General features: G+C 40.9%; 1 protein-coding gene across 8 annotated transcripts in view; it reads left to right on the top strand.

Moving 5' to 3' along the window:
* NEO1 (neogenin 1) overlaps nt 1-26,786 on the top strand; it is a 212,538-nt gene that overhangs the window by 128,924 nt on the left and 56,828 nt on the right. For all 8 annotated transcript variants that reach the window (XM_080395152.1, XM_080395151.1, XM_080395150.1 and 5 more), the window contains exons 6-7: nt 5,389-5,543; nt 6,384-6,504. In XM_080395152.1, the coding sequence (XP_080251278.1) occupies nt 5,389-5,543; nt 6,384-6,504 (276 nt within the window). The remainder of the gene's footprint in view (nt 1-5,388; nt 5,544-6,383; nt 6,505-26,786) is intronic.

The raw sequence follows: 26,786 nt of genomic DNA, 5'->3' as shown, positions 1-26,786 counted from the left end.
TGCCACCATTATGGTTTTCTTCATCTTTCTGGGGAGCAACGTGGAGGAAATTTGACTTTTGGGCGAGGTTAATGTGCATAAAAATGAGATCTTAGCTAGAATAGCAGCATTTTGATTGGGTTACTGTGGGGGAAGGTTCGTTGTGCTTGTAACCAAGAGAGTTCTGATTAGTTAATTGTGCAGAACTTGATTTTTTCCTTTTCTTGTGTAGTTATAGCTTGGCTTGATGTTTCAGGTTGGAAATGGGATTGCGGACCTAGAAACCTTTGTCCTTACATCGGTGATTGTGAGATTGAAAGAAAGCTCCTCTTCAAGAGATGGAGAGGAGGATTGAATGTAATTAATTTCTCTCTCATTTGAAGCAGTACAGATGGCTGAATGGAAAATACATTCTTTCGACTGTGCCCCTGAAGGCCACAAAATTTCTTTCTTAATGAGAACAGGCAAGAGCTACTGACCACTGAAAAGACATTTGAAGAAACAGTTGTTCTGTAAAGTTCAGAATAAATGGTGCTCTTTAATACTCTCCACATAGCTATCCAAAGGTTTCTAATCCTTGACTTTTTAAAACATAACACACAGACGATGTGGGTCCTTAAGCCGACATTGTTCCTTGTGAATCTGCTCTACTGGATTGTGCTGAGGTGTGAGGTCGAAGAGCAGAGCTTTCTGCTTCGGTCCCATATGGCACTGTGCTGCAGAGTTGGGGTAGTTTGTTTCCATTCCCTCCTGATCACCTCAACTAGTGGAATGGGATCTGTGCCCAGCATCCATTCCCATTTCCACTTCAACTTGGTGCAATTCCTCTTGCATATGTGTCGTTCCTCAGCTCTTTCCATTATTTTACAGCTGTTGGCTTAAAAAAACATAATATTTTTCAAATATTTCATCTTTACTGGGATTTAGTTTAGAAGTTTGAACCAACTGCTGATGTAGATTGCTGGGTTTTCTTTTTTTTTTTAATTATCACTGTTATGATCAAAATACTTTGTTTTTTAAATCTACAAAAGGGTGGAAGATACTCTTGGACAGGGACTCTCTAATGGTGCCACAGTGTATGTGGAATTCTGTGCAAGAATCTTGCAATTTAAATAGTTATTTGCGTGCTAACGTTAAGAGGAATAGAAGAGTGGGCTGAGCTGCCAAGTCGTCTTTGAAGTTTAATTGTCTGTTTGGTAACGGAACACGTAATCTTCCATTACAAATCTTATTTTATATGGTAATTGGCTCATTTGCTTTCTGGTTATCAATTTAACTTTTCTACCACAAACATCTGTACTTGCATTGTGTTAATCTGTGTGAATGCTAAACACTGACATAGTTAAACTATAAAAGTGTATTTTAAAAGTGGTTTTTATTCATTAACTGGAATGTAATTGATAATAAAGTGAGCACTTCTCGTATTATTATCCCTTTGTAAGCAGTTTGGCATTTGCTCCAAAACCCAGAAAAGCAAAGTCACTTTGAAAAAAGAGTACGTTTCAAATTCTTAATCTCCTAAATCAAAAATATTTGAGAGCAGATAATAGGGTATCTAGTTCAACCTTCATTTTTGTGGCAAAAAGATACTGAATCTTATGATTCAATATTAATGCCTGCTGGTGGATGATGCTGCAAGTTAAAGCTGTAAAGTTGCTAACGATACTTGAGTACTTTCCAAATGTCTTTGTTACAAGTTAAACATTAGTGGAGAAAACGGAAATAATTCCAGAACTTTACTTTGCACTAATTTTGTTTCATATGTGATGATCCATCTGTTCCCTTATGGTGCTCCTCCCTCCTTGTCACCCTCTCCTTGTCCCTCAACCTTTCAGATTAGCGATGGCCGTTCCCAGGCTACTACTGTTCGTTCTTCTGTGTTCAGTTTTGGGTTTGCTTTTAAAAACATACCTGTTTGCTGCTAGGTATGATGGAAGTCTCTTGGTAGGTGGATGTTGAGGGAGGTCTAAAGTGCTGGCAATGTATTCAATGAGGAAAATACACAGAGTACTGCTAGAGATGTCTGTCTTCAAGAATTTGTGATGGGATCCTCCCACCGTACCGTCTGTGCTGGGCAGACGGCGTGTGCATACCGAGAGCAGGGGCTTGCCCTTTCTGATGCTCCTCTTCCTGAGGGAAGGGCTGCTGTGTTGCCTCCGTGAGCTTTATGCTCATCGTTTCAGAGATTAAAGGGTGTCTCAATATGTTTTTGAAAGAGGTAAGCATTGAACACATTGAAAGAAATAGAAAACTGGATAAAAATGTGGTTTAAATAAAGGTAAATCATATCATAATACTTCTTTTGATAAAGTAACTAACTTTGGCAAAGGCAGTCTTAACCCCAGAGCAGCTGGGTTTTTTGTAAGAGCCACTTGTGATTTTACTGAAATTTTCTTATAGATCCTGTTTCTCATCCTTGAGTTTTCCAGTGTAGCTACTCAGTACGGCAATTTGCATGTATTCTTGAGGTCATCAGATGATTTTTTTTAGACAAGGTTTGTGCTTTTGACAGTGAATATTATTGGGTTGTGTTTATTAAGATTCCTGTGTAGTATGTGGCTAAGGGATTAAATGTTGGGCTGTAATGAATGTTATGGAAATAGGAATATTGTACAGTCATGGAAAAACTAATCTTTCATGTTTCCAATTTTTACATTCCCTTTTTTCAACTATGTAACCTTTCTAAGTATCAATATATGTGTGTATATGTATACATATGGAGAAAGAGACTAAAAGGGAGTGAGAACATAAACTATTGAGCAAGGAGACTGGAACAAAATCAGTCATTAGTTAAAAATGGCTAATGATGAGAGAGCAATGATCTATCACAGGCTGACATCAGGATGGTGCATCTAGGGAAGGGCAAATACGGTAGTAGAATGAATTGGGCAAGATATTTGCTGTGGTGATAACACTATATTTATGCCATTTTTCAAGTCAGTGGTGAGACACATCTGAAATTGCATGTAAATAATTGAAACTCTAGTGGCTGCAAAGATTAATTCAAACTAGAGCAAATACAGAGAGTCTGCAAGGAGGGTGTGGGCGACTTGACATACCAGAACTAAGCAAACATGATGTGTGCCTGCCAAAACCAAGGCTGGGATATGGGAAAGGAGTGGAGAAATAGTGCAGCTCACAATAGACAGAAATGCTGAGGATAAATGCCAGGGAGGAATACAAATCTAAAATGAAAGGCACTGTTTTCATAAAGAATAAGTAATAGCAATTTGGCCACAAATAAACACAGAAGACAGTTTTCAAATGTCAGAGTTATATACAGTTATTATAGTCATCTAATATAGATAGTAAGTACAAAAATTTCTAAATCACTTTAATGTGGAGTTTACGGTGTGTTTAGTAAATTTATGGAAAGTTGATGTGAAACGGATGTCTGAAGTCGTAGGCAACTGGACTCAGCCCCATCCTGATTTTTGCTCCTAAGTGAGACAGTTTGAGCAGTTAATATTATGTGCATGTTTATGTAGTTTCTGGTATAGATTTGCAGGCTTGTCTGTGAGTTAAGCCATCCTCCTACTCTATAAATAAGTATTTCCATATGTTAATGTTCTCTTATTTAACTTATAATCAGAAAATTGGGGTGTGTGTGTGTTAGAGAACTGCTTGTCTCCAGCTATCTGGTTTTAAAAATATTAAATCCACCTACAAATGTGTACAGTCATTTCACAGGAAGAAGTAAAAACACGGTTTAGTATTCCTTATGCTCTAGCATGAGGTAAATCCCATTGATAGGTGAAGCGTGTAAAATGTTTGTCTAAACTCTGTATCCCTTTCATATTGACTTTCTTGGATAAATATTAAAGGGCAAAAGGCTGCTTTTGATTTCCTGGAACTTGAATAATCAGACCTGCCAACATAAGTAAATTGCCCTTATGTTGGTGAGTGTAGTAAAAACAAATAAATAGGTGAATGCTCCTCATAATAGAATATATTCAAATAGTATGTGCCTGCGAGCAGCTCTTCTTCCTGGCACTGAGCTGAAGAAGCAGAGAGTCCTTTTACGCAGCGTGATGCTTCTTGGTGGCACATTTGCTCACAGAAGTTTTTTAATATGTCTGTGCATTGAATATTTCGTGGCTTGTATTACCAAAAAAGTCTTTATTTCTGAGTTTTTACATATTTGAAATATCTTTAATTTAATTAATCTTACTCTAAGGACATGACATTTTTAAAAAAGCGGCCAAGACCCAGAGGTAACGCTTTCGGTACATGTCTTAAATGAAGAACCTGTCTGTCTTACTGTGCAATGAAATACACATCTTCGTATACATACCTGTAATACGAAAGGTGTGTGTAGTCCTGTACATAGTGTTTCTTGGGCTTACACAAACCAGAGAAGAAAATCTTTGGGTCAGTACAGCACTGTCTATTTGATAAACAGAATTTCTTCAGGGGAACACAAGGCAATGGTACCCTAGGAAACTTTCATCTTAGTTTTGTGTCCATTCATTTTTTAAGAAGTCTTTTTTAATACAATTTTAGCTTTTCGTTTACCTACTGACTTAAGTATTGAGTACAAAGAACTCCATGAAAAATCTATGGTGTATCAGCCGAAGGATTTTATCTAATAAGTAACTGGTTGCTGATCATGGTGCACCCTTACATGCTGTAAGTGCCTGGCTGCATGACCACCGATTACAGAGCTCCAGCTGGACTTGCCGTACGTCGACGTGTAGCTTTTTAGAAAAAGTTGTACATAGCCTTTTTCATCGTAGCCTGTTTTTTTAATTTCAAATCTAAGTTGCAGTCTTTCCATTTAACAAACTAATAAACTTTGCTGCAGGAGGGGGTGAAAGCATTTGTATAACCTTTCATGGTCTTGCTGGGCAGCTTAGCCCACAAGATTCTGTATTTGTGGAAGGGGCATAAAACTGTTGGACAACTAAGCACTAAATGATTTGCTCAGATGAACTTGTGAGTTGGTGAAGGAAGAGTGTGAATGGTGTCTGAAATCCACTGCCTGCTGTGGTCTGCAGCGTGCAGCAACGTGCCTATGGCAGATAAGAGTGCAATGTGTTCTTTGACCATGGAAATATTTCTTTTTTCCAAATGACATCTATGTCTCTTGGTTTTAAAATACTTCTTAACTTTACACTTTATACATCCCAGTTCAATTTTTTCTTTCGTGTATTCTCCAGAGGTCATTTCAAGTTAAAATGGCTGGCTGTTTAACTGGCCCAAATGTCATGTTGAAACGGTGCCGAGCTCGTATCGGCTTCTGTCAAACCCTGATCTGAGAACGTCTGCCGACATCGCTGTGCGGGCGCGTGAGCCCTTGCAGGCAGCTTGTCTGTGTTGAGTCTCACTGCGTGTTGGAGTATGAGCACAACTGATGCGGTTTTGTGGATGCTGACACCATCTTTTGTCTTTCTTCCATTTTATTTGAAGTTCCTCCTGAATTTCTGAAGCGGCCTGCAAATATTTACGCTCATGAGTCTGTGGACATTGTGTTTGAGTGTGAGGTGACTGGCAAACCTACTCCTACTGTGAAATGGGTCAAGAATGGAGACATGGTGATACCAAGTGACTATTTCAAAATCGTTGTAAGTACATTGTCGGTTTCACAATTTTTTAAGCTGTTGACCTGTCTGTTAATCCTCTGACACATACGCATGGAAGCTAGGTTCTTTTATAGGACCAGCTTCCTATTTTTGTACTGTTGATTTTCGGGGCCTGGGAGAGAAATGGTTTCTTGAAACCCTTAATGCTCCATAATTCAGTCATTTTACTGAAACACTAATGCGTGTTGCTTATGTGGTATGAGTTTATTTCTTTATAGCTTAGATTTTCCGTAAGGGACAGAGGCACAAACACTGACAAAAAGCACTTTGTTGGCTGAACCTGTGAATGCGCGGGCTCGCCATGAGCACTGCCGGGCTGTGTCTTCGGCAGCCGTCTTGCAAATGACTGTTACAAACAGGAGCTGAAATATAAACATAACTGAGTTGTGGATCATGAGTTTTGGCACAGCAGTACTTCTAGAGGGAAATTCTAGATGTAGGGGAAGTTGTTGTTGAGACACGGTTGAGAACTTAATGATTGTATAATTGGGTATACCTGAGGTTGTAGGATTGCAGCGATGAGCTGTGTAGTTATACTCTGTGCTTAAAATATTGTAAAAATGGCTGTGGAAATTCTATGATTTGCCAGTGATATGTGATGCTAGAAAATGATAGCCGTTGGTAAGAGCTGCTGCTGCTTTTTGAAACCGTATAATTGGAGGATTTAGTGCGGGAGAGATGCAAGCTGATGGGAACTCCAAATGCACTTTTGCATGTTACTGTTCAGAAGTTTATCCGGTCACAGTAATGTCCCATAACACCACCATTGTTTTTGCAGTTGCAACCCATTTTTCAGTGTTGTGTTTTTCCTTCACTCTTCAGAAAGAACATAATCTGCAAGTTTTGGGTCTGGTGAAATCAGATGAAGGATTCTATCAGTGCATTGCAGAAAATGATGTTGGAAATGCACAGGCTGGAGCCCAGCTGATAATACTTGACCTTGGTAAGATAAACTGTGACAGCAGAGTGCCAAAAGATGGGGAGGAACAATTTCAAGGGACCTTTTCCACATGATGTGTTATAGCTTTAACTCTGCTAGAGTGGGATGTGTTTTTAAAATCATATGCGTGATTCAGTGTTGTCTTCTGTACACTGAAAGTTACTTAGGGGAAAGTAAGGAATTCTATAGGATTCACCTTGTATTCTGGAAAATATTTTGAAGATATTTAGTGCAATAATAAACCATAGGCAGAAATCTGAAATACTGTTGCATGCTGAAGTTTTTAAAAAACAGGATAGCCAAAATGAAAACAATCACTGAAATTAGAAAACTGAAAAATAAGAACTTAGGAATTGCACCACAAATGAAGTATTTCACACTGAAGTCATTCCTGTGTAAGAAGCTTTTTTTCTGCTATTTAAAAACTAGTAAGCTATGTAATTTCTGCAAACAGCAACTGCAAAATATTTTTTTTTTTTTAGTTACAGCTGCAGTTTAAGATAAATATTTGTTCCTGTGCTTCAGTCAGTGGAATTACTAACAATGCTCACCTTCTTGCAATGTCCTGCATTGCATATTTTGGATGTTAAAAGAGAATAATTAGTGGTACGATTAAAGACTTAGTATCTTCCTGAAAAAAAGGTAGTACAAATATCGTTACTAAGGCATCAGCTTGTTTTGCTCTCTCAGGTCACACAGTTCTTAAAAAAAAATTTCTAAGAGCACAAGGAAGAAAACCAATAGTAAGAAAGATGAGGGAGAGAGACAAGTCAGACAAGAAAATATTAGTTCTGTGCTTTTGGGGGCTTTTGTGTTGCCTGTCTGTTTGGGGGGTATTGCTTCAAAATTCTAATATCTTTTTTTATTTGGATGGAAAGAATTTAGGGGAAGCAGTCTTACGTATGATCAGAGGCATGATGTAACTTCCCACTTGCATTTAACGGATGCGAATCTGCTAGACCTGGTTTTGGTGTTCATTGTACAGAGGGTGCACTGTTACAAGCGTGCCCTAAAGAGAGAGATTTCCCATTTCTTTTCTGATTGTTTTGTAGAGTAGTTGTGCACTTATAAATTCTTCTGAATTCTCGTTTGGATATGGGGCATTATTCCTTATTTTCCACGTTTGAAAAAAACTGAATAATTAATGCATTTGGGTTTTGAAGCCCTGTCCAAGTTTGTACTTTCACCCAGTTCACAGTAGTGGTTTATTAATTGCTAGTACTGTTATTATTTTAGTTCCTGTGGTCTCACTCTTCTTCCTTTCCCTCCCCTGTTGTTTGCCCAGTGGTTGCTCCTTCCTGCTCTTCTCTGGCAACCTGTCCTGTTATGCTAAAGGACTTTGCCTTATAATGCTGTCCTTTTTTTTTTTTTTTTTTTTTTTTTGCATGCTGCCAAAGGATTGTGGATGCAGTGTTGGTGGAGTCTCATTTCGGGTGTAAAGATACACCCCCGAAGTCGTATCGTTCTGTTACATGGCCTGCAGTGTTTTTAACAATGCACTCCCTGTGTAACACTGATGCATTTTAGTTGTTATTTTCCAACAGTAAAGATAACCACATGGTACATCTGAAAGTACATTTCATTTTGTTGTTGTTGTTGAGTAGTGGCATAACAACTAGTGCAATTAGGAATGAATGTGCTCTATCTTAGTTGTGATATATGAAAACTGGTATACACAGTTGAAGAAAATACAGATTAATTGATATTTTGATACCTTCTCACACTATATGGATGGTGAAGAAGGAAACTATTCAGGGAAAGAGGGCGAAAGTTACCATATATAGTAGTTCTTTCATGACATCTGACTTGGTATGAAAATTAAAAACACTAATTTGAGCAAAACCTATTCTGAACACTGAACATTAATTCAGAAAGCTTTTTTTTTTCCATTTCATACCTGTTGATGAGAAATACCTACTTTGCCAATTGGAAGAGTAATTTCAGTGAAAAAATGTCAAGTGTTCATCGAAGTTCTTCCCAGTTAGCAGTGTTCTTCCCTTGCTGTTCTGTTTTCTCCTTCCTGAATGGAACTGGCAAACATCTGGCTATTTACAATTTCCCATTAACTCCTTTGCTTATCATATCAAATTGATCTTTAATAAATTAAATTTAAATTATAAAGTAGAAGCCTCTGAGTTTCTCTCTGAGAAGACTCTATGAGTTTCTCAGAGGGGGCACACACATTTTTTTATGGGCCAGTGTTGAAGAAATGGACCAAGACTATTTTGTGGGCATCTGTAAATGGGCTACAGCACTGGTTGTGGTAGTTGACAGCAAGGAAGGAGGTAGTTGGCTGCCGTCAGAGGTGAGTTTGGGTGGTTGGAAAAGGCATAGTTACTCAGGCTTTGAGGGAGATACACTGAGAAAGGTTAAAGAGAAATAAACCAATAAAACTCTACTTTGCATGTTATGTCAGCACTTAGTTGGCTCTTCTGTACACTAACTTGTTTCAACCTAAACCCTTTGTATAGAAATTTTTCTAGTGTGTTGGGTTTTGCTGCCTGGAACGATACTGTTCCATCCAGAATTCTGTTGAGGTGTGTACTGTAAGGGTTTCTGAGTGGTCTGAAAGTGAAAGACCACTTCTGTGTTTTCTTCAGTCTTAGAAGGCAGCATAATTTTTAATTAAATACAATAGGCATAAAGTATACAATGTCATTATGTGCTACAACAAAAGGGGTTTTGTATTTGGACATAGATTTCTGACTTTGCAGGTAGCAGTATTTTGGTGATTCACTTTGCTGCACGACAGTTTTGGTGCATGAATGTATGTGAGTGTACGCTGTGCCTAGCCCTACGGACCAGTGTATATGTAGGCTCTCGTCTGCTGGAATAAGCTTAAAATAATTGTCGATCAGACATAAGTTTCTTTTGGGTTGGTCTCTTTCGTATTTGGACTGAATTCTGAAAAGCTTGCAGTATATACAGAAGTTATTTATGGAAAACATTTAAACAAATAATTGACTGGCTAAAAATGTTAGGGTAATTTGAAGGCGTATTGGAGTGGCTTTTTATTTTCAATTCTAATTATCTGTATACCTTTAGAAAAGAAGACTGTACTTGGATTGTTTGTACAGAGTCACCAAATTTTGCTTTTTCTGGATATACAGAAGAATTGTGGTATTGAGAGAGGAGATTTTTAGGAGAACTCTTTGTAATTGAGAAGGTTGACAACAGGAGAGGGAGTAGGATTCAGGTGAATGGTCTGAGTTAAATACTCTTCTACCGATATCCCCTGTACTTAACTTCAGGTGTAGAATTCTGCAAGAGAGTTCTAAAGCGTCCCATCTGCTTTCCAGATGCCTTGAGATTTGAAATTGTGTCCCTGTTTCTCAGATACTGGCCTTCCCCTGGAGGCCAGGAACCTTTGGGAATGTCACTGTAGTTGTGGCTCTGCTGCCTGGTCTGCCTCTGGGGGAGAGTTTAAGAACTGCCTAAAGAAAGGGAAGTACCTCAGTTACCACCTTCCTCTGCACTTGCCCTCTGCTCACGTTTGGCACTCCCACTGCTCCTCTCTGCCTCATTGAAGAAGACGTGGGTGGTCTTTTCTTGTGTCCTGCAAATGCCACCATGGAGGACTCCGACGTATCCCAGTGAGAAGGAAGAACCTTAGTCATGCCTTGGGAATGACTTTCTTGGCAACCTCAAATCTTGCCCCCTCCTTTTTTACACAAAACCAACCGTTTTTACTTAAAATTTGATCCTGATTGGTCAGCCTCTGCCTGTTTCAGTTATGGATCAGAGATATAATATGCTTAATTACAACAAACATGTTTATTGTAATCATTTTTACAGCATTATTTTGTGTGGTCTCTGAAAACCTCTGTAATGGATGCATTTGGGTTTTCTTCGTGGAGGTTAAATGCTAGTGACAAGACTGAAAAATTCAGCCAGGACCTGTAACCTGGCCTTTTCCAGTGTTTCTGGCGTTGCTCAGAATTGCCATTTGGGGACTGAAAAAAGAACAGGTGGTAATGAGTGAAAGGAGGTGCCTTTGGGGGAGCGAGGCAGATGGTTCCCTGTCACCCCTGTGTGATAGGCATTTGACAAGTACTCAGGCATTAAAAAAAAAAAAGTGATTCTTGACTGCTGTATAAAGAAAAATTGTAGACTGTAAACAAATATGCCACATTATTTAGCGAACAATTTCCAAATGTTATTTGAGATGCACTGTATCACCTTCAAAATTCCACAGTAGGTGTGTATACTGCATGAGGGTTGTAATTTTATACTGCAGAAGTTAGTGTTTGCCTTTCCGTGCCGTGTCTGCGAGTTGTACAGGGGTGAGATCCTCGTGGGAGTGAATTGACTGTGCTGCAGGTATCAGCAGTACACCACGTCGAGATCTCTTGTAGTGGAAATATCTGTTCCTTTAAACTTAAATTTTTCATGGAAAATAGTCTATATCCAAGCAGGGATATCCTGCATGTGAATTGATATCACCAGCATGGGAAACAAGGAGGAGGAATTAGAAGCTTGCATGTAGTTGCAGATCCTTTGGGATTGCAGAGGCATCTCGGGATAGCGCAAGAGATGGACACGCTGTTTTGGAGGAGTGGGGCAGGGAAGGAGCGTCAGGCTGTATGAGGGGGCTGGCTCGAGTGTCTGTAGCTTTACCCTGGGAAGGGTGGTGAGCCAGCTGAGAGCTTATGCATGAGGATGGAGGTCGTGCGTGTCTACTAGAGACCAACGAACCGAGGGGGAGAAGCAATGAAGCTTTCTGCACAGGGCTGGAGGTTGCAGGCCCTGGTATTTGTGCGGGGGTTTAACCACCTGTGTGAGCTGGAATGGCGGCCGCGTGGTGCGGGAGCTCGTACCGTGAGGTGCTGCGGTGGGCTGCAGGGAACGTCTTGACACAGGCTGGCTGTGTCTGGCTGGACGTCTCGTGGAGGTGTGCTGGACCTGCTGTTCGGGAACAAACAAGGACAGGTAAGGGTCAAAGCAGCTTCAGCAGCAGTGATCGTGAGATGCTTGAATTTAGGCTTTGAAGAGAACTGAGTAAAACGAACAGCAGAATTACAGCCTTGAACTTCAAGACAGGAGATTGACTTGTTCAGGGATATTTTTGGCAGGTTCCCATGGGCGATTGTGTTAACGGGCAGGAGGTAAACCATTTGATCCTGAAGGACAGTCTTCTCAAAGCACAAGAGTGGTCTATTCCAGAGTGCAGGAATTTGAGCACGTGTGTCCAGGAGACCAGCAGGGGTAAAGAAGGTGCTCCTAACCGGGCTCAAACACAAAAAGAAAGTATGAGGGATGTTGCCAGGATGTGCAGGGATGGAGCTTGGGAAGACAAAGCTCAGCCGGAGCTGGAACCCTTTGGGGGAAAATTATGGACCAAAGCCCCCTGGAAACGAAGTGATGGGTACATGAAAGGGGTGATGATGATGGGGAAAATCCGTCATGGATTCACCAATGGCAAATTGTGTCCAGCTATCCCAGTAGCCTTCTAAGGTTACATGGTTGGCCCTGCGGTCCAGAGGAGGGAAGAGAAGTGGATATTGTTTACTTGCCCGTTACAAGGCCTTTGACACCACCTGCAGTAGTTTCCCTGAAGCTGAAGTGGGGAAGTCTGGGCTGGAGGGGTGGGCGGTGGGGGGAGCAGGGCGGGCCGGCCCAGCAGGCTCCCAGTGGCGCTGGTGGGGGGGCAGCCCAGTAACGGGTGGCACCACCTGGGGCTTCATGCTGCGACGGGAGGGGTCGTATCTTCATCGGTGACCGGGACGACAGGACAGAGATTATTCGTGGCGAGTTTGCGGGTTGTACTGGATCGGGAGGAGCAGCAGCTACACTGCGGAGAGAGGGACCCGGCGGGCTGGAGGAGCCGGTGGGAAGCTCAGAGCGCAGCCCTGGCAGACGTGCATTCCGGCACCGGGGTCAGGGTGACGCCATGCGGCGCAGAGGCTGCCTGCCAAACAGGCAAGGAGCTTTGCAGAGAGGGCCTTGGTGGGATAGGCAGGAGGTCGGGGGATGGGATTGTTTCCCCCTCCTTGTCGCTGGGGAGACCACGTTAAGACAGTTTCAAGCATCACAACACAACACAAGAAAGACATTGGCATGGTGGGACTGCAGTGGAGACATAGCAAGGTAATGAGGGAGCTGGAGCCTGTGGTGAGAGATGTGCTGCGACTGCGAGAGAAATGAGTTCGATTAATCCTGGCGAATGGAAGCCTAACAATATCTTACTGCTCAACCAGCAGGACAGCACAGAGCAGATGGAGGTAACAGGGAAAGGAGGGTAGATTTAGGGTAGATATTAGGAGGAAATCCTTCCCCGTGAGGGCGGCGAGGCGCTGGCACAGGCTGCCCGGAGAGGCTGTGGGTGCCCCATCCCTGGCAGTGCCCAAGGCCAGGCTGGACGGGGCTGGGGGCAGCCTGGGCTGGGGGGGGGGGGTGTCCCTGCCCCTGGCACGGGTGGGGCTGGGTGATCTTTAAGGTCCCTGGCAACCCAAACCGTTCCATGGTTCTATGATAATTTCCGATCAGATAAGAGAAAGCAGTTACACAGTGAGGGTAGTTGGAGTTGCAACAGGCTGCCCAGGGAGGTTGTGAAATCCCTGTTAATCTTGGAGCAACTGAAGATGCGCCTAGGCAAGGCCCTGAGCAGCCTGGTCAGAGGTGGCTCTGCACAAGTGAGGGGTTGCACAGATGAGCTCCAGAGATACCTCTGAACTGGCAGTATTCCAGGAATCTGAAGGACTGTTGGCCTGAGAGGTGTGAATTGACCTTATTTATCTCTTTGTGTATAGTCTTAAAGTAACAGTCAAATTATGACAATCTTGTGGTGTGTGTTTTCCTGCTGATCTCCTTAGGAGAAACATAAATGTCTGGTATCAGTGGTAGTTTGACATTACAAACCAAATTTGATTAAAGTATAACACCACTTCAGTTGCACTGTACAATATTAATTCCTCTGCTGAATTGCATTATGTGAATCCTAAATCTGAGCGAGTTTTAAAGACATCATTTATTGACCTAAATTGTGGCTTTCTTTGTGTAATTGAATTCTGTCAAGGACCATTGCTGCATGAATAATTTCATTTTATGTTGGTACTTCTCTGCCAGAGTTTGGCCATGAGCTGTATCTCAGGTCTTAGAGCAGGGAAGTGAGGTGGACAGGACTCCTGGTAGGGTAGGGTGGGAAACATCAGAAGCCTGATCAAAGTTTTCTGGGGTCAGCCCATTTCAGCTAAGAATGTGATGAAAATCTGTCATTTCTATATTGCAAGTGGTATTCAATTGTTGGAGGTTACTTCAGGCTGACACAGACTTGGAGATTTCAGCGGATCAGATCCCACTCTTAGAAGCTATTTGAGCACCCCTAGACCGACGCCAGTCAAAACAATTCCCAGATGTAGTTGTGTTTCCAACTTCTTCTTAGTCAAACCTTGGACCCTTTTTGCTTAACTTTTAGAGTGCCGAACCTTTGCTTTTTTTCAGGCTTTTTCTCCACTTTGACAACCCACTCTGAAATTCTAAATGCACCCTTTGGTGTGCTTGCAGCCCTCCTAACATTGCTTTTGTTTTAAACTTCACGAGCCTTTTCTCCGCTCCATCATCTGGATTGTTAAAAAAATACATAGAATCGTACAGAACTCAGCATCCCCTCCAGTGTCCCCCAGTTCAATATTGCCTTCACTCAGCCAATTATGAATCCACTTTTGTAGTAGCCTTGTTGGAAGATATTTGCTTGCTTTTGAAAATGTCATGCCTTGTCAAAAGCTTTATTTAAATCAACATATATGAAATACTCTGTGTTTTCTGTATCTGTAAGTTCCATTATTCTGTTGTAGGAGGCAAATATGAGTTATTTTTGACAGATTTTGGCTTCTGTTGAAAGAAATCCAAAAGTTGGCACCAAGAGGCTTGTGCTCTGGTTTGAAAAAAACTGTTGGACTTTTGAGCATTTTCCATATGTAAAGAATTACATAAATTTAACTTGTACCCTTGTCTGGTTTAAGCTGAGAGGCAGACAACTCATACTCCAGGACCTATTCTGGATAGTTTCACAGATATCAAATGTAATTTCTCAGGCGCTCACATATTACAGAGGTAATTTTTTAGAGTATTTTGCGTGCAGTCACATACTGCGAATCGAGCACATTTAGTGGTGGTGTTGAGGTAATAAAGCAAATATTTTCTCAGTTCATGGAATTCTGTGGAGTTCTTGGACACTATAGAAGTACTTGAAAAATATGCGGAGTGTTGCGGATGAAATGTCAGAGCAAGATGAAAAAAAAATGACTAAAAGAGGATTCTGTTGGGTATTCCTCCTGGAGACTGTTCTGTTTCCTTACTCAAACAGAAGTGTCTTCGCATTCTTTCTGTCTTATACAATTTCATGTGTCTTAAGGAAAATCAGAAAAGAACACAAGAAGTATTAGTGTCTACTAGAGAAAAAATGATCTGTAGATTAAGACTGACTAGTAAGGCTGCAAACCCTTGCAGCCAAGAATTCAAATTTTCTGTACAGAGGAAAAAATACTTGAAAGAAATGTATGGTGGATCTCAGGGGAGCAGGAATAGTAATGAACCTGACAGCAGGGCTGTGCAAAGGGGCACCAGCTCTGCTAGGATTTGAAAACCTGGGGACATGTGAGAGATCCCATCTGGTCTGATACGGGCAGAGGATCCAAAAGTGGGAAGATGGAAAATCTGCTATGACAAGTATCTTCAGAGACAGGACTAGCAGGGGAATTTCCTCTTCCCTTGAGAAATCTCCCCACCTTTGTCTGTCGTATATCAACACGTGGGGTTTTTACTAAGCAGACTTAAGGCTTTGTTTAATGTAAGCAACCAGTTGCTGTATTAAACCGTGCTATTCATACAGTGTTTGTCACAGTTCATGTCAAAACTGTTTCTGAGATTTGGAATAATATTGAAGGTTATGGGACTGTGGTGTTTGAGCCACGTATCTTCTATATGATACGTGCCATTTAAAATAGTTTGGCTGTTTGGGGCAGTTACTGTATTACAAAATCAAGGTAATTTCCTCATTGACTGCTGTACATGCACATAAGCTTTGTGCTTTTCTGCACATATTCACATGTATAAAAAGCTTTGTGTGCATAAATGCTCATCTTTTTAAATGAAAGCGTTCAGGATGCTGTAGATGCCACAATTCTGCAAAAAAATTTAAAAGCAACAAATGTAACAAATACAACCTTAATACTGATGGCATAATGAAGTTTTTAAAAAATAATGGCAGCGCTTTGTTACATGTAGGCAAGAGCTTTTCCAGACTTGCTGTCTCAATCACTGTCTTAAACTATCAAAACGGCTTCATATGAATGATAGATGAACAGCTTGTAGGTCTCACTTGGAAATTGTGTTTTAGGAACATAAACAGCATCTGAAATCACAAACTGACTTCAAACAGTGTTTTGTAAAACCAAAGCCAAACTCTGTGAATATTTTGTTACTGGTTGTATACACTTCATTGCTAATTTTCTGTAAACATAACAGTGTGTGCTCTTTAATGCTGAAAGACTTTTTTTTTAATTTACATTACTTAGCTATTATTCATCAGTGAAAGTCAGCATTTGTATTTCTCATGGCTGCTTGTATGTTCAAAATTGCCAGAAAGCTGGTTTAATTCAGTGAGTTTCATTTCTTGACTCGGTGCCTGTTTAAAAAATGGCCTTTATTTATTCCCTTTTTATGGCCCCTGTTTTATATATAGTCTTACTGAGAAGTCAAACTGATTAAACTAAGCCACACTAGATCTCAAACTTCTAGAATTTTAACTTTTTGAAATTGGGAGCTAAACAGTTCTCATATTCTGTATTCAATAGACTATTCATGTTTAAAGTTGGCATGCACTTTAAATAAATTGCACTAATTTAGATAAAATTAGTAATAGATTAATGTTTGCCAGCGTGCGGTGAATTGCAGGAAGGCATAACGAAATTTATAGGATGCTTTGATTTTGCTTATTAGTTTTCATTTCTTGTTTTATGACTGTATTTACAGTTGACTTGGCAAAGAAATTTGAAACCTCATGAAGGTATTTATATCAGATTGCATGCACCGTGATTTTAAGTCTGCTCAGAGCAAATATGCGTTACGGTGATTTCTACTTTTGCAGTTACACTTTGAAACACTTGGACTGTGTTACCTGTTTGATTTTGGTTTTCGTGAGTGAAATTAATGGTTTAGAGGTACTTGCATTTAAAGAAATTATATGTCTTATTTATTGTACAGAGGAATAAGACATAAGGAATGTTAGGTGGAGGCATAGAAAGAACCAGTGGGAGCAAAAAGCTTCAATGTATTTTAGGAAACATTCAGCATGCATTAATTCATGTTTTCTATCCTTCACCTATATTTAGTCTATATTTGTGGTACCATAGCAAAAGTGGGAAGAACTAGGATGTGCATACGCTGTGCGAGGACTGTGAAACAGTCCCAAAGGCTTTGGGTCCCTGTTTTATGTCATCCCTTCTGCATTACCCTGGATTCCCAATAGAGTTTCTCCGTCCCATAGAAGTCCCTCTGCCACAAGTAAGGCTAATCAAAGCCCATACGCTTACTGTAATATCACTTCCAAATCCACCAATTACACCTTCCGTTTATCCTCTTATATTTTCTATAATTGTTGTTTCTGGCAGTTTGGCTACTGCCTTACTAGACAATACGTGGTCAGCAATGCCTGTTACCAGGGACCCAAACTGTGCACCTGTGGAACAGTAGTAAGCAAATGCAAATGCAAATGTGTTCGGCGTAACCAGCTGCAGTTGTTGAGTTGACGGTTGGTTGTTTCTCTGCCCAAACACAGCTTCTGGATAGAGGTGAAAATAAAAATAAGGGTGGAGAGCGTTAGCTGTGGGTATAGGATGCATTCATTGTATCACAGTGGGTGTTTGTTTTCAGTGTTTTTTTTTTTTTTTTTCTTGTTTAGATGGAGAGTATAGCGGCAGGATTAGCTTTAGCTTGATATCTGTCGTGACTGCTGAAGGCATTTCCTTGGCCTTTATTATTCATAAACAGGGTTGTGGAGATTGACAGAAGTAACCTTAATTTGTAATTGATCCTAGCCTCATGTTGTAAAGGAAAATATCAGATTTTGTCAGTCTCACACCAGAGGGGAGAACAAACGTGTGGATATGGTCTTAATTGGTTGCTTATATTTCAAAGTTGCTAAATTATACAGTAATACCAGAGACAGCCAAATGCCATTTGGAGAAAAAGGAAAAAGGATTGGTTTACAGTTTGGTTGCATATGTAATAGGATTCATACAGTTGAATATCTGAATCTAGGAGAAGACTGTCTTAGTTCTGATGTCAATTATTTTCCCAGCGGTCTTGCCAGGATAACCTGAATATGCTGCTGGTTTTATACCATAAGGAAATAAAATTAATCTAACAAAGAAATCCAAATTTCATTTTTAATAATGTGCATTCAGGGTTGAAACTAGCTGCAAATTGTCACTGTTCTTACTGCATTAGAAATGTCCTGGGGTGATATTTTCATGTTTTCTTGATTGTTTCCTCTCTCCTGTTGCCTTTTTTCTGCCCTCACCCCCCCCCCCCCCCCCCCAAAAGAAAAAAAAAAAAAAACAAACAAACAAACCAAAACCCAACAACCAACCAAACTAGTAATTGTGGATCCAGAGTCTTTAAGAATCTTGAAAAGACAAATGGATTTGGGCGGTTTTCCTGTTGACACATTGTTACTGAAGGTGCTAAAGGGAAATAAAGGAGGAGGAGGAAAGCCATCCCCGGGTCTGCCTTTCGGAGTCCAAGTCACAGGGCGAGCAGGGGCTGCGGTGTCTCAGCAGTGGACATTGCCCTTGAGACTGGAGCCAGCATCCTCCCTCATGCTCTTCTTCAGCACCATTTTACACGTAACTGCTTTTTAATGTTCTCGTTCAGGAGTTTTTAACAGTGGTCAATGGCCGGAGCAATCCCCATGTAAAATGTTGCAGCTGTTGCTGTGGCCTCAGTCATGTACGCTTGGGAATAACCTCCAGTGTTTGTGTGCTGTGATGTGCATACTGAATTCCCAAGCCTCTGTGCTAGTGAAAGAAGTTATATTTTAAAAGTGCTGATGGGGTTTACTGTTTCTTGTTAGAATTAGAAATATGAAGGAGCAAAAGAATATTACCCGGCTCTTTAAAAATGAAAAATAAAAAATCTTAATTCCCAAACATCCTGACACCTACCTCATCTAGTTTCTGTGAGAACGGCGGGTCTGAGGTAGCCTGTCCGTGGTCAGCGAGCGGCAGGTACGTGGGATCGGTAACACAAATGCCGCTGAAATGGCTGTGCGAGCCCAGTGCCACAGCCAGTAGTGCTGCTTTGTACGCAGTGGGGGCTGAAATGAGGAGAGCTGGGGCTTGCCTGGGATCTTCTCTCTCTTGAAAAAGCCCAAACAACATTGCATGTCTCAAGCTAAAAAAAAAAGAAAAATAGAGTGCACTAGGTATCTATAACAGACAAATAGTTATGTAAGTTAAGTAGATGTTTGATAAAGAGATTAGCAGAAATTAGTACAATTCGACATAAAAACAGCTTGTTCAGTCTCATCTGTTGCAACTTCAGCTTGCCAGAGTTCTTGCTGCAGGGTTGTTTCAAGTCTCAATAGATCCCAGACTGAGCAAAATCATCTTTTACTTCCAAGTTACTTCTCAGAGAAAACAGTGTGGGCTAAGGCTCAGAGAAATCCTGCGCACACTGCAGCCGCCCCTGCGTGGCACACATCGGCTGCAGGTGTGCTGCACAGGGAGTTGGACGTTTTATCCAGAGGGAAATTTGGGGAGCATTATGATCATTTAAATAAAGTATTTCGGCTTAAAATCGAGGATTATGAAAGTTATCAACAAGAAGCAGCGTTGAACAGTAGCAGGAGTTGCATCTGGTGGACAAACAACTGCAGCTTGGGGGTGGGTTAATTTATTTCAGTTCAGGCTGTTACTGAGAAAAGAGGGAGAGACAGGAATTACCCTGCGGCGTTCCTTTGAAAATACATCCTTTAGTAGTCAAGTGGTGTGGTTTGATCATGGTACTGGTGTATTGGTACTGCTCTGCCATCAAAGCGGTGATGTAGTCCTAAACCTGGCTGGTTGAAATTGTTATTGTTAATTATTTGTAGCATGTACAGAGCTGACAGCAACTGTGGCCCTGTTACCTCGCGTATGCAAACAGTGAGGGAAAACTGAACAGCGCTGCGAAAAACACAAAAGGTGAGATTGGAAATGAAGGCGTGGGGAAGTGACTTGCTCAAGGTGATAAAATGAGTTATTGGCAGAGTCCCAGTGAAATTTTGGGCTGAGGGAGCAATCTTGCCTGGCTCTTCAAATATGCAAATGGCTGCTGTAAAAATGAACACTTTCCAAAATACACAGTATTTTTATTAGGAACTACTCCATAAAGAGTTTTGCACAAGTATAACACATTTGCTTTTGAAATAAAATAATTGCTTTCCTGTTATTATTAAAGTCGAATTACAACACATTGTTGCAGGCTCTACTGTTCTCGAGAGATTTTTTTTTTTTTTTTTATTCTGCATTAAGAGTTCAATTTATGAATATTTATATTAAGGGGATAAGCTGTACAGGGCTCTTTCAGTGCATTTACATGCATTTTTACTGCCTTGGGTTCTCTCTGTGTGTTCGAGTCTCCTTTCTCAAGGAGTGTCCATTTTAAAAAAATAAATATTTTTGCACGATGAAATATTCACTACTGAATTTTAAGATTATGTCCATCATTTTGCCATATGTAGTTACAGTTAGAATTTCTTTCCAATAACAAAACCTGTTTAAAAGCAGTTTAAAACTCCTCAGGGATAGGGAGAGAAATATTTGACTTTTTTCCCTTCTTTTTTATGTGAGTCTCATGATCAGAATGCATGCCGGGCTTTTTTTCTTTACATCCTCCCCTGAAACTGTGGTATCTGATCTAAACCGCGGGGTTCCTGCTCAGGTCTGTAGGAGAGGCTGCTGTGCTCTGCCGGCTCACCTCTGTGTGATGCGTCAGCGAGGACTGTCACGCCTTTTTAATGGCTGTTTTGTGAGACAGGAAAAAAACAGATTGTTTCCTCTACACCAAAGCATTTCATCGTGAAATGAAAATGGGAGGAGTGTTCTTTATCGGAATGGATTTTATGACTTCCTTTAAAAAACAGGCTCGTGGTCAGAACGTGTTTATCAGTATATTTATGTAGTCCCAATTTATTCAGTGCCCATCAGTGTCAATTTTACATTAGAATGTAGAACCAAATGCTTAAAAATCATAATCGCTGGGTATTAGGCATTTGCTTTTAGGTATTTTTGCTGAGCTTTTTGCAAGTAGTATGCATTCAGTGAAGAATAACTAACAGTTCTCATTCCCAGTGGTACTTGTAAATTAATCTAAGGAGTTTTAAAAAGGGGCAAGGGGTGGGGGGGTGGGAATGGCCGCACATTTTGCCTGCCTGCTTTAGCAAAAGATGCCACCACTGAGAGATAAATGAGGCATCTCCATTTCATTTTAGGAAGAAAACGAGGGTGGCTTTGGTTTGGGGGTGGGCCTGTTCCTCAGGTGCAGGATTGCATTTGGTTTTTTAAGTCTGCTAGAGACAAACTGATTCAGAGAGCTGTGTTGGGTTCTTGTCCTCGGTCATCTTCCTTCCTTAGGATGATCTAGGGGAGTGTATTTCATACTTTTTTTTAATGAAAAGTTTTCATACTTTTTTGTATGAAAAAAGCAGTTGATTCAGGATGATAAAGCAGCAGAAAGTTTCATAGTACTGCGAAGAAGAGGATTGTTAAGTCCAGGTTTAACTCCATGAAGTGGGTTTCCCATAGGCTCAGGTGAATGCCCACCTACCGAGGCAGGAGTGAGAGATGCTCTGGTGGGAGCTGGGTGCTCCTCTTAGCCCGGCTCGGTCCTCTGGCTGTACCCATGGTGGTGATGATGCCTGGGCACCCCTGGGCAGCTCACTGACACTCGTCCTTGTTTCAGGCAGCAGCTTCATGTGCAGCTGAGACCACCCCAAAGGGAAGGTCCGTATCTCTGCCACCTCCTTTGAACAGTTCTGGTGTCTGTCATGCCCTTTCAGTATCTTCAGCTGCCTTGTAGCCTGCCCAGAAAGGTGTACGCTCTTTTTTTCTGGACTAACGAGGCAAATTGGCTTTGGGGTCTGGCCGTAAAGCTGGTACGGGGCTGGATGTGTGTGTATATGTAGGTACAGCCGGTTCTGCAGCATGGGAGGGGGCTCTCCCACGGGGCAGACAAACTCCCAGACAGCATCACCTCGCTTTCCCACCAGCCAGTGATCATCTGTTATAGTCAAAAGTAGTTAAACTACTACAGAAATTAAAAGCGCTGGCTTTAGTAACACTGGTATATAAGTGCGTAGAAAAAATGCCTGGGGTTGGAAATTGTTGACAACCTGGAGGTTTCCTTGGCCACGTAGAGTGGTGAAACAGAGACACTAAGGTCACTGGGAAAAAACATCATCAAAGATTCTACTATTTTTCTGTCTGGTTTGGTACCAAATGTCTTTAATATACAATGGTAAGCTTTACTAACAGATTTACAGTTAATCACAGCAAGTACTGTATAAAACTGCAATATAAACTGTAAAAATCTGTGTTTTAATTTCGGAGCCCGTTGTCCCTGCTCTGTAACATACCACCGTCCCACAGTTTGGGCATGAGGCAGCCTTTATGGGGTCAGCTCCTCAGATATGCTTCGCGTTTCTGAGTGGTTTGTGCAATTTTAATCCTAGGAGTAATTTCAAGGTTAGTGGGCTTTATGTCCAGCTGGCCACAGTTGTGCTTTCTTGTAGGTGTTGGTCTAAGTGTTCTCATGTGTTTTCTTTGTCTGACAAATTTCCTATAAGAAAAACAAAGTTCTGCATTTTAAATTACTTTATGAAGTACAATTTTGTATACAACTATTGAGATAATTCTGAATTTTCTCTGAACTACTAAATTTTGTTACCTTTTTGTGGCCACGTCCAGCAGACATGGATCTGTCTTACACCAGGTAAATGGAAGTGCTGGTCACCGTTGTTATGAACTGCCAAAGATTCAGGAAATGTATGTTCATTATATGCAGCAGAAGTTAGTTTAATACACTCTTCTTTCCATGTCTGTTTATTCACTTTTTCAGTTTCGCATGAAAGCACCTCTTAGTAGAATAGCAGTCTGATAGATTTCTTTTAATTAGTTTTTCCAAGGGAAGGAAGTAATTCAGTTGTTAGAACTGATCTATTGAGATGAAGTACCACTTCAGCATGGTGGCCATTTCTCCTGTAAGAACTTACTAGGGCCAGTTAATGTGTTTTTCTTTGATTATGGTATCATGCAGGGAATAACAAGGAATGAGGTCCCTTCTGTCATAAGTCTGTGAGTTGTGCATTTGAAGAAGGATGACAATTTGGTAAGAGTAAAAACACGGGGGAAAAATAGGAGAGAAAGCAAAATTTTAAAGGGTAGTTATATAGCATGGACTTACACACTATTTCTTGATACATTGCAACCAGATACCGCTGTATTTTTTTAATACTACGAGGGAAAGCATACGAAAGAAAGTCAGTGGTTTTTTGACTACGACTCTTTGAAGTATCACAGCTTCTTAATCCTGATTTGAATCCTTCTGGTTTGGACTAGATGATCTCCAGAGGTCCCTTCCAACCCTGACCGTTCTGATTCTGTTCCAAAGCAGGAGCAGTTGTATCACACACTCAAGCTCAACTTTAGGAAAACAGTGCGTTAGGTAAAAGTAAGAAAAAAGTCTTTATTACCTTTCTGGAATCAGTTAAATTGTGATTTATGTGACAAATATTATTTATCAAGTAAACAGTTTTATCCAGATACCCCAAGTCAAAATTAAACCTATCGGTACCTCTGAGGTATTTTTTCTTACAAGATACAGTTAAAATGTTAGGGGTGTTTAGAGATCTGAATGTCCTAGGTCACGTTTTTTCCAACAGTTCTTTTTTTGACAAAATAGTAATCTGCTGGTTTTAGTTGCAGTAGGTCTCTGTTGATGAAATCAAGGATTTATTTACGTTTAAAAGCATTTAAAATCCACTCTGAAGTTCTTATAAAGAGGACTTTCTTTTCTTCTGCAATAGTATAGATTAACCACTCTCTGATGCCCCAGACTCTTCAGGTGTCCCCACAGCTGATTCCTCTTGGCCAGGTCTGTCTTGTGTTCTCCAGTTGCTGCATTATCTGTGTCCTCTGAGGTGCATCTCCATGCGTCCGCAGCACACGCCCGAAACTGCCTGCCCCTGCCTGCTCCTCGTGCGCTGAGTTGCATTTCAGAGTAGTCTCGGATAGCAATGTCTTTGGAGTGAAACTGAGCTGGAAGATGCACCCCGGTCCCTGGTGGTTGTTCAGAGTAAGAGCTAGTCCAAAGTGAAACCTGTAGAGTCCATACAGTGCAGGTGCTGGGCTCTCAGGAACAGCTGGTTCACTCACCAGTGCCTCTCCTTCTGCCTTCCAGCGTGGTCAGCAATCCCCGACACCCCTGTTTGACAGGTGTTGTAACTGTGACTTTGCGAGCACTTGAATGTGGCCAGGAATAGTCTAAATGTGGCCACTAACTAGTTCTCAAAGTGTTTACACGTCTTCATGTCATACATTTCAATACTCCCTTGTATCTACCTGGTAGGTTGCAGCAGTGGCGTTCTCATTATATGTACCAGGTAGCCAAGGGAACTGGACTTGTCCTCGGTCGTTCAGATAACGGCAGCAGAGCCAAAGCAGATAATATTCCTGTGTGGTATGTCCGATGGCATAATTGGAATGTTATTGCCTGAAACAGGAGGAAGCTGTGAATATGCCAATAATGTGCCACAGGAGGAAAAAAGCAGGAAGAAGGAAATCTAAACCGGAGGGGCTGGACAACATGGAAAATATTTCTAATAATTAGGTAACAAAGAGAGCATTTCAATTACTGGTTTTCAGGTGTGGAATATTTTACAGAGTTGTTTTTGAAAGTTCACATCAGCCTCATGAAATGGTGGTGATAGAATAGCACCACAGACACTCAAATTGTTTGTTGCCTCGCCGCAGTGAATTACGCTAATAGCAGTGGGGGTCATTTTTCCTACACGATTAAAAGTTGGGTATCACATTAGCGTATCAAACTGATAGGCATCTGGTAAGCCTTTGCCTCTTTGATGTTACCAGCCTAATGTTGGTAAAATTAAAGCATTGTGCTTTTGCCAGTGAAGGACTCATAGAAGTCATTGATGGTTATTCATTCGTCTGAGTCCAGCTCCTTGTGGGTGTTTGTATACTTGACATAACATTTTGATAAAATTGTTGCCATAGGTGATGTCTGCTCAGAAGAAACCCTTGAAAGAGCAGCTTTTGACAGAAGGGATTTGAGAAATTAGCAATCCAGACATGTATCCTCAGATCTTCGTCCTGCACAGCAAAATGAGCTGGGAATCTCAGCGGTTTGCAAAACACAGGTCTGGAGGGAGAGGGAGGAGTCTTCTCTTACACTGGATCAGTGGGATTTAGGGTTGTCTTAGCTGGAAGTCTCGGTGTTGCACCTGAGTAGCACAAATGCAGTGTTATGTGTTGGAATCCCATATAAGGTATATGTAACGTGGGTCAAAATGACTTCTAGTGGAAAGTTAAGAAAATCCTACTTTCTCACTTTTTCTGCCTGCCTCATCCTGTTGGTGGATTGCTGGATGTCCTGCAGTGCCTGGGTTTCAGTAGGTGAACACAACCTGGGTTTGTTTAGTAGCTGAGACGACATTCTGTTGCCCGGGTTACTACATAAGCATTAGGAAAAGTATTGTGCGAAGCAGAAAAAGGACTGCTTGAAATATTTTCCTTTGGTTTTAACTGATTTTCATTAGCTTTTAACTTTGTTAGATGCAGACAGATAAATCAAGTGACTTTCCTTGTCTATTGATTCAGAATTGAAATTGTATTGCGACAGTTTTCATGTCTCCTCTTGGCAGCATTTACTTAACCTTGGCCTCCCCCTCTCAGCCCCTGACTGCAGTGGAGCCACTGTTTGAGTGATTAATTTTGTGTCAGCTGTTTTGCTGAATGATTTCTTTCAAATGCTGTTTAAGACAACGTGCTCTATCTCGACTGTACAGCCTTTGTGTAATGCCAAACTGAGCAAGGACCTTAGAAAAACACAAGCTCAGAAAAACTGATATATCAGCAGCAGTTGAAAAGATAAATCTGTTGTATATGTGTCTGGCATGCAACAACGTCATTCTTTTTCCATGTTCTTAGCATGTCATTTGCTGAGTACGCATATTTTATATTTTTTTTAAATAAGATTAATGTGAAACTGTGTAGGAGTAGGCCTGCAAAGAATGTTCCAGAGTATAGTTACTTTTTAAAAAGTCATTAAATATATGTTAGAAGGAAGAGACTTGTTTTCCATGTTACTTGTTACATCATGCTTAAAAGCTTGAAGTAATAAAGCTGCTCCCTTATTGGCATTAAAACTAATTTTAGTCTAATTACTCATTAACACAGCTCTGCACTGCTGAGCATTCTGCTCACATGGCTGTGTACGAATCAGTTTGTAATGGCACTCCAGGCATTTTGAGGAAGAATGGGGGGAAAGGAAAGGAAATAACCTAGTCCTCTAAATACAATCCACAGCTATCAGCAGTACCAAATTGCTACCAAGCTGGTATTTAATTGCAGCTTTCAGTGGGTGAGTTTTCTTGCCTATTCATTGCTTACCCTACTTGTACGATTTACAAGTCCTTTGTGCTTTCATTGGGTTCACAGTTTATTTTTCAGACGCCACTAGTTTTTTGTTGTTTGACCAATCTACCTATAATGCTGTCAGAAGGAATATTTCTGGTTTTGAGTCTTGTGTGAGGATAGAACTGGGTTTCTGTTAACCTAGGAAACCTTGGCAGCTCTTCCAGACTCCTCATCTTGATGCCTGCCGGTTCTTCAAGCACTGTGTGTGTGCTGACCACTTAAGTGAAAGGTGGATCTGTCTCATTGTATGGGAAGACAAATGCATGAGTATGTGGGGTGTGTATTAGATTAAGCAGATGAATTTTTAAAATTTTTCAGGTGAGTATTTTTCCTTAGAGAAATTTCAGCATTTTGTTAGATTTAATAATACAAATATTTTTAAAATTACACTTGAACTAAACAGAATGATTTTTAAAGATAGGTAAGGTACACATTTTGCATCAAGAACATGTAATTTGAAGCAGATCACCTGACAACATAACCAAGACACTTGAGAGAAGGCAAAGTATTAATGTAAGGTGATGGAAGATGTGGTTTGCATTTCAAGCTCTAAAAACTCTGCTACTGTACCCAAGAACGGCAGTCTGATGC

This window comes from Falco punctatus (assembly GCF_963210335.1).
Source record: "Falco punctatus genome assembly, chromosome: 7".
Classification (NCBI taxonomy): Eukaryota; Metazoa; Chordata; class Aves; order Falconiformes; family Falconidae; genus Falco; species Falco punctatus.
The sequence above is the reverse complement of the archived record's forward strand: the minus strand, read 5'-3'. Positions and strand labels throughout refer to the sequence as shown.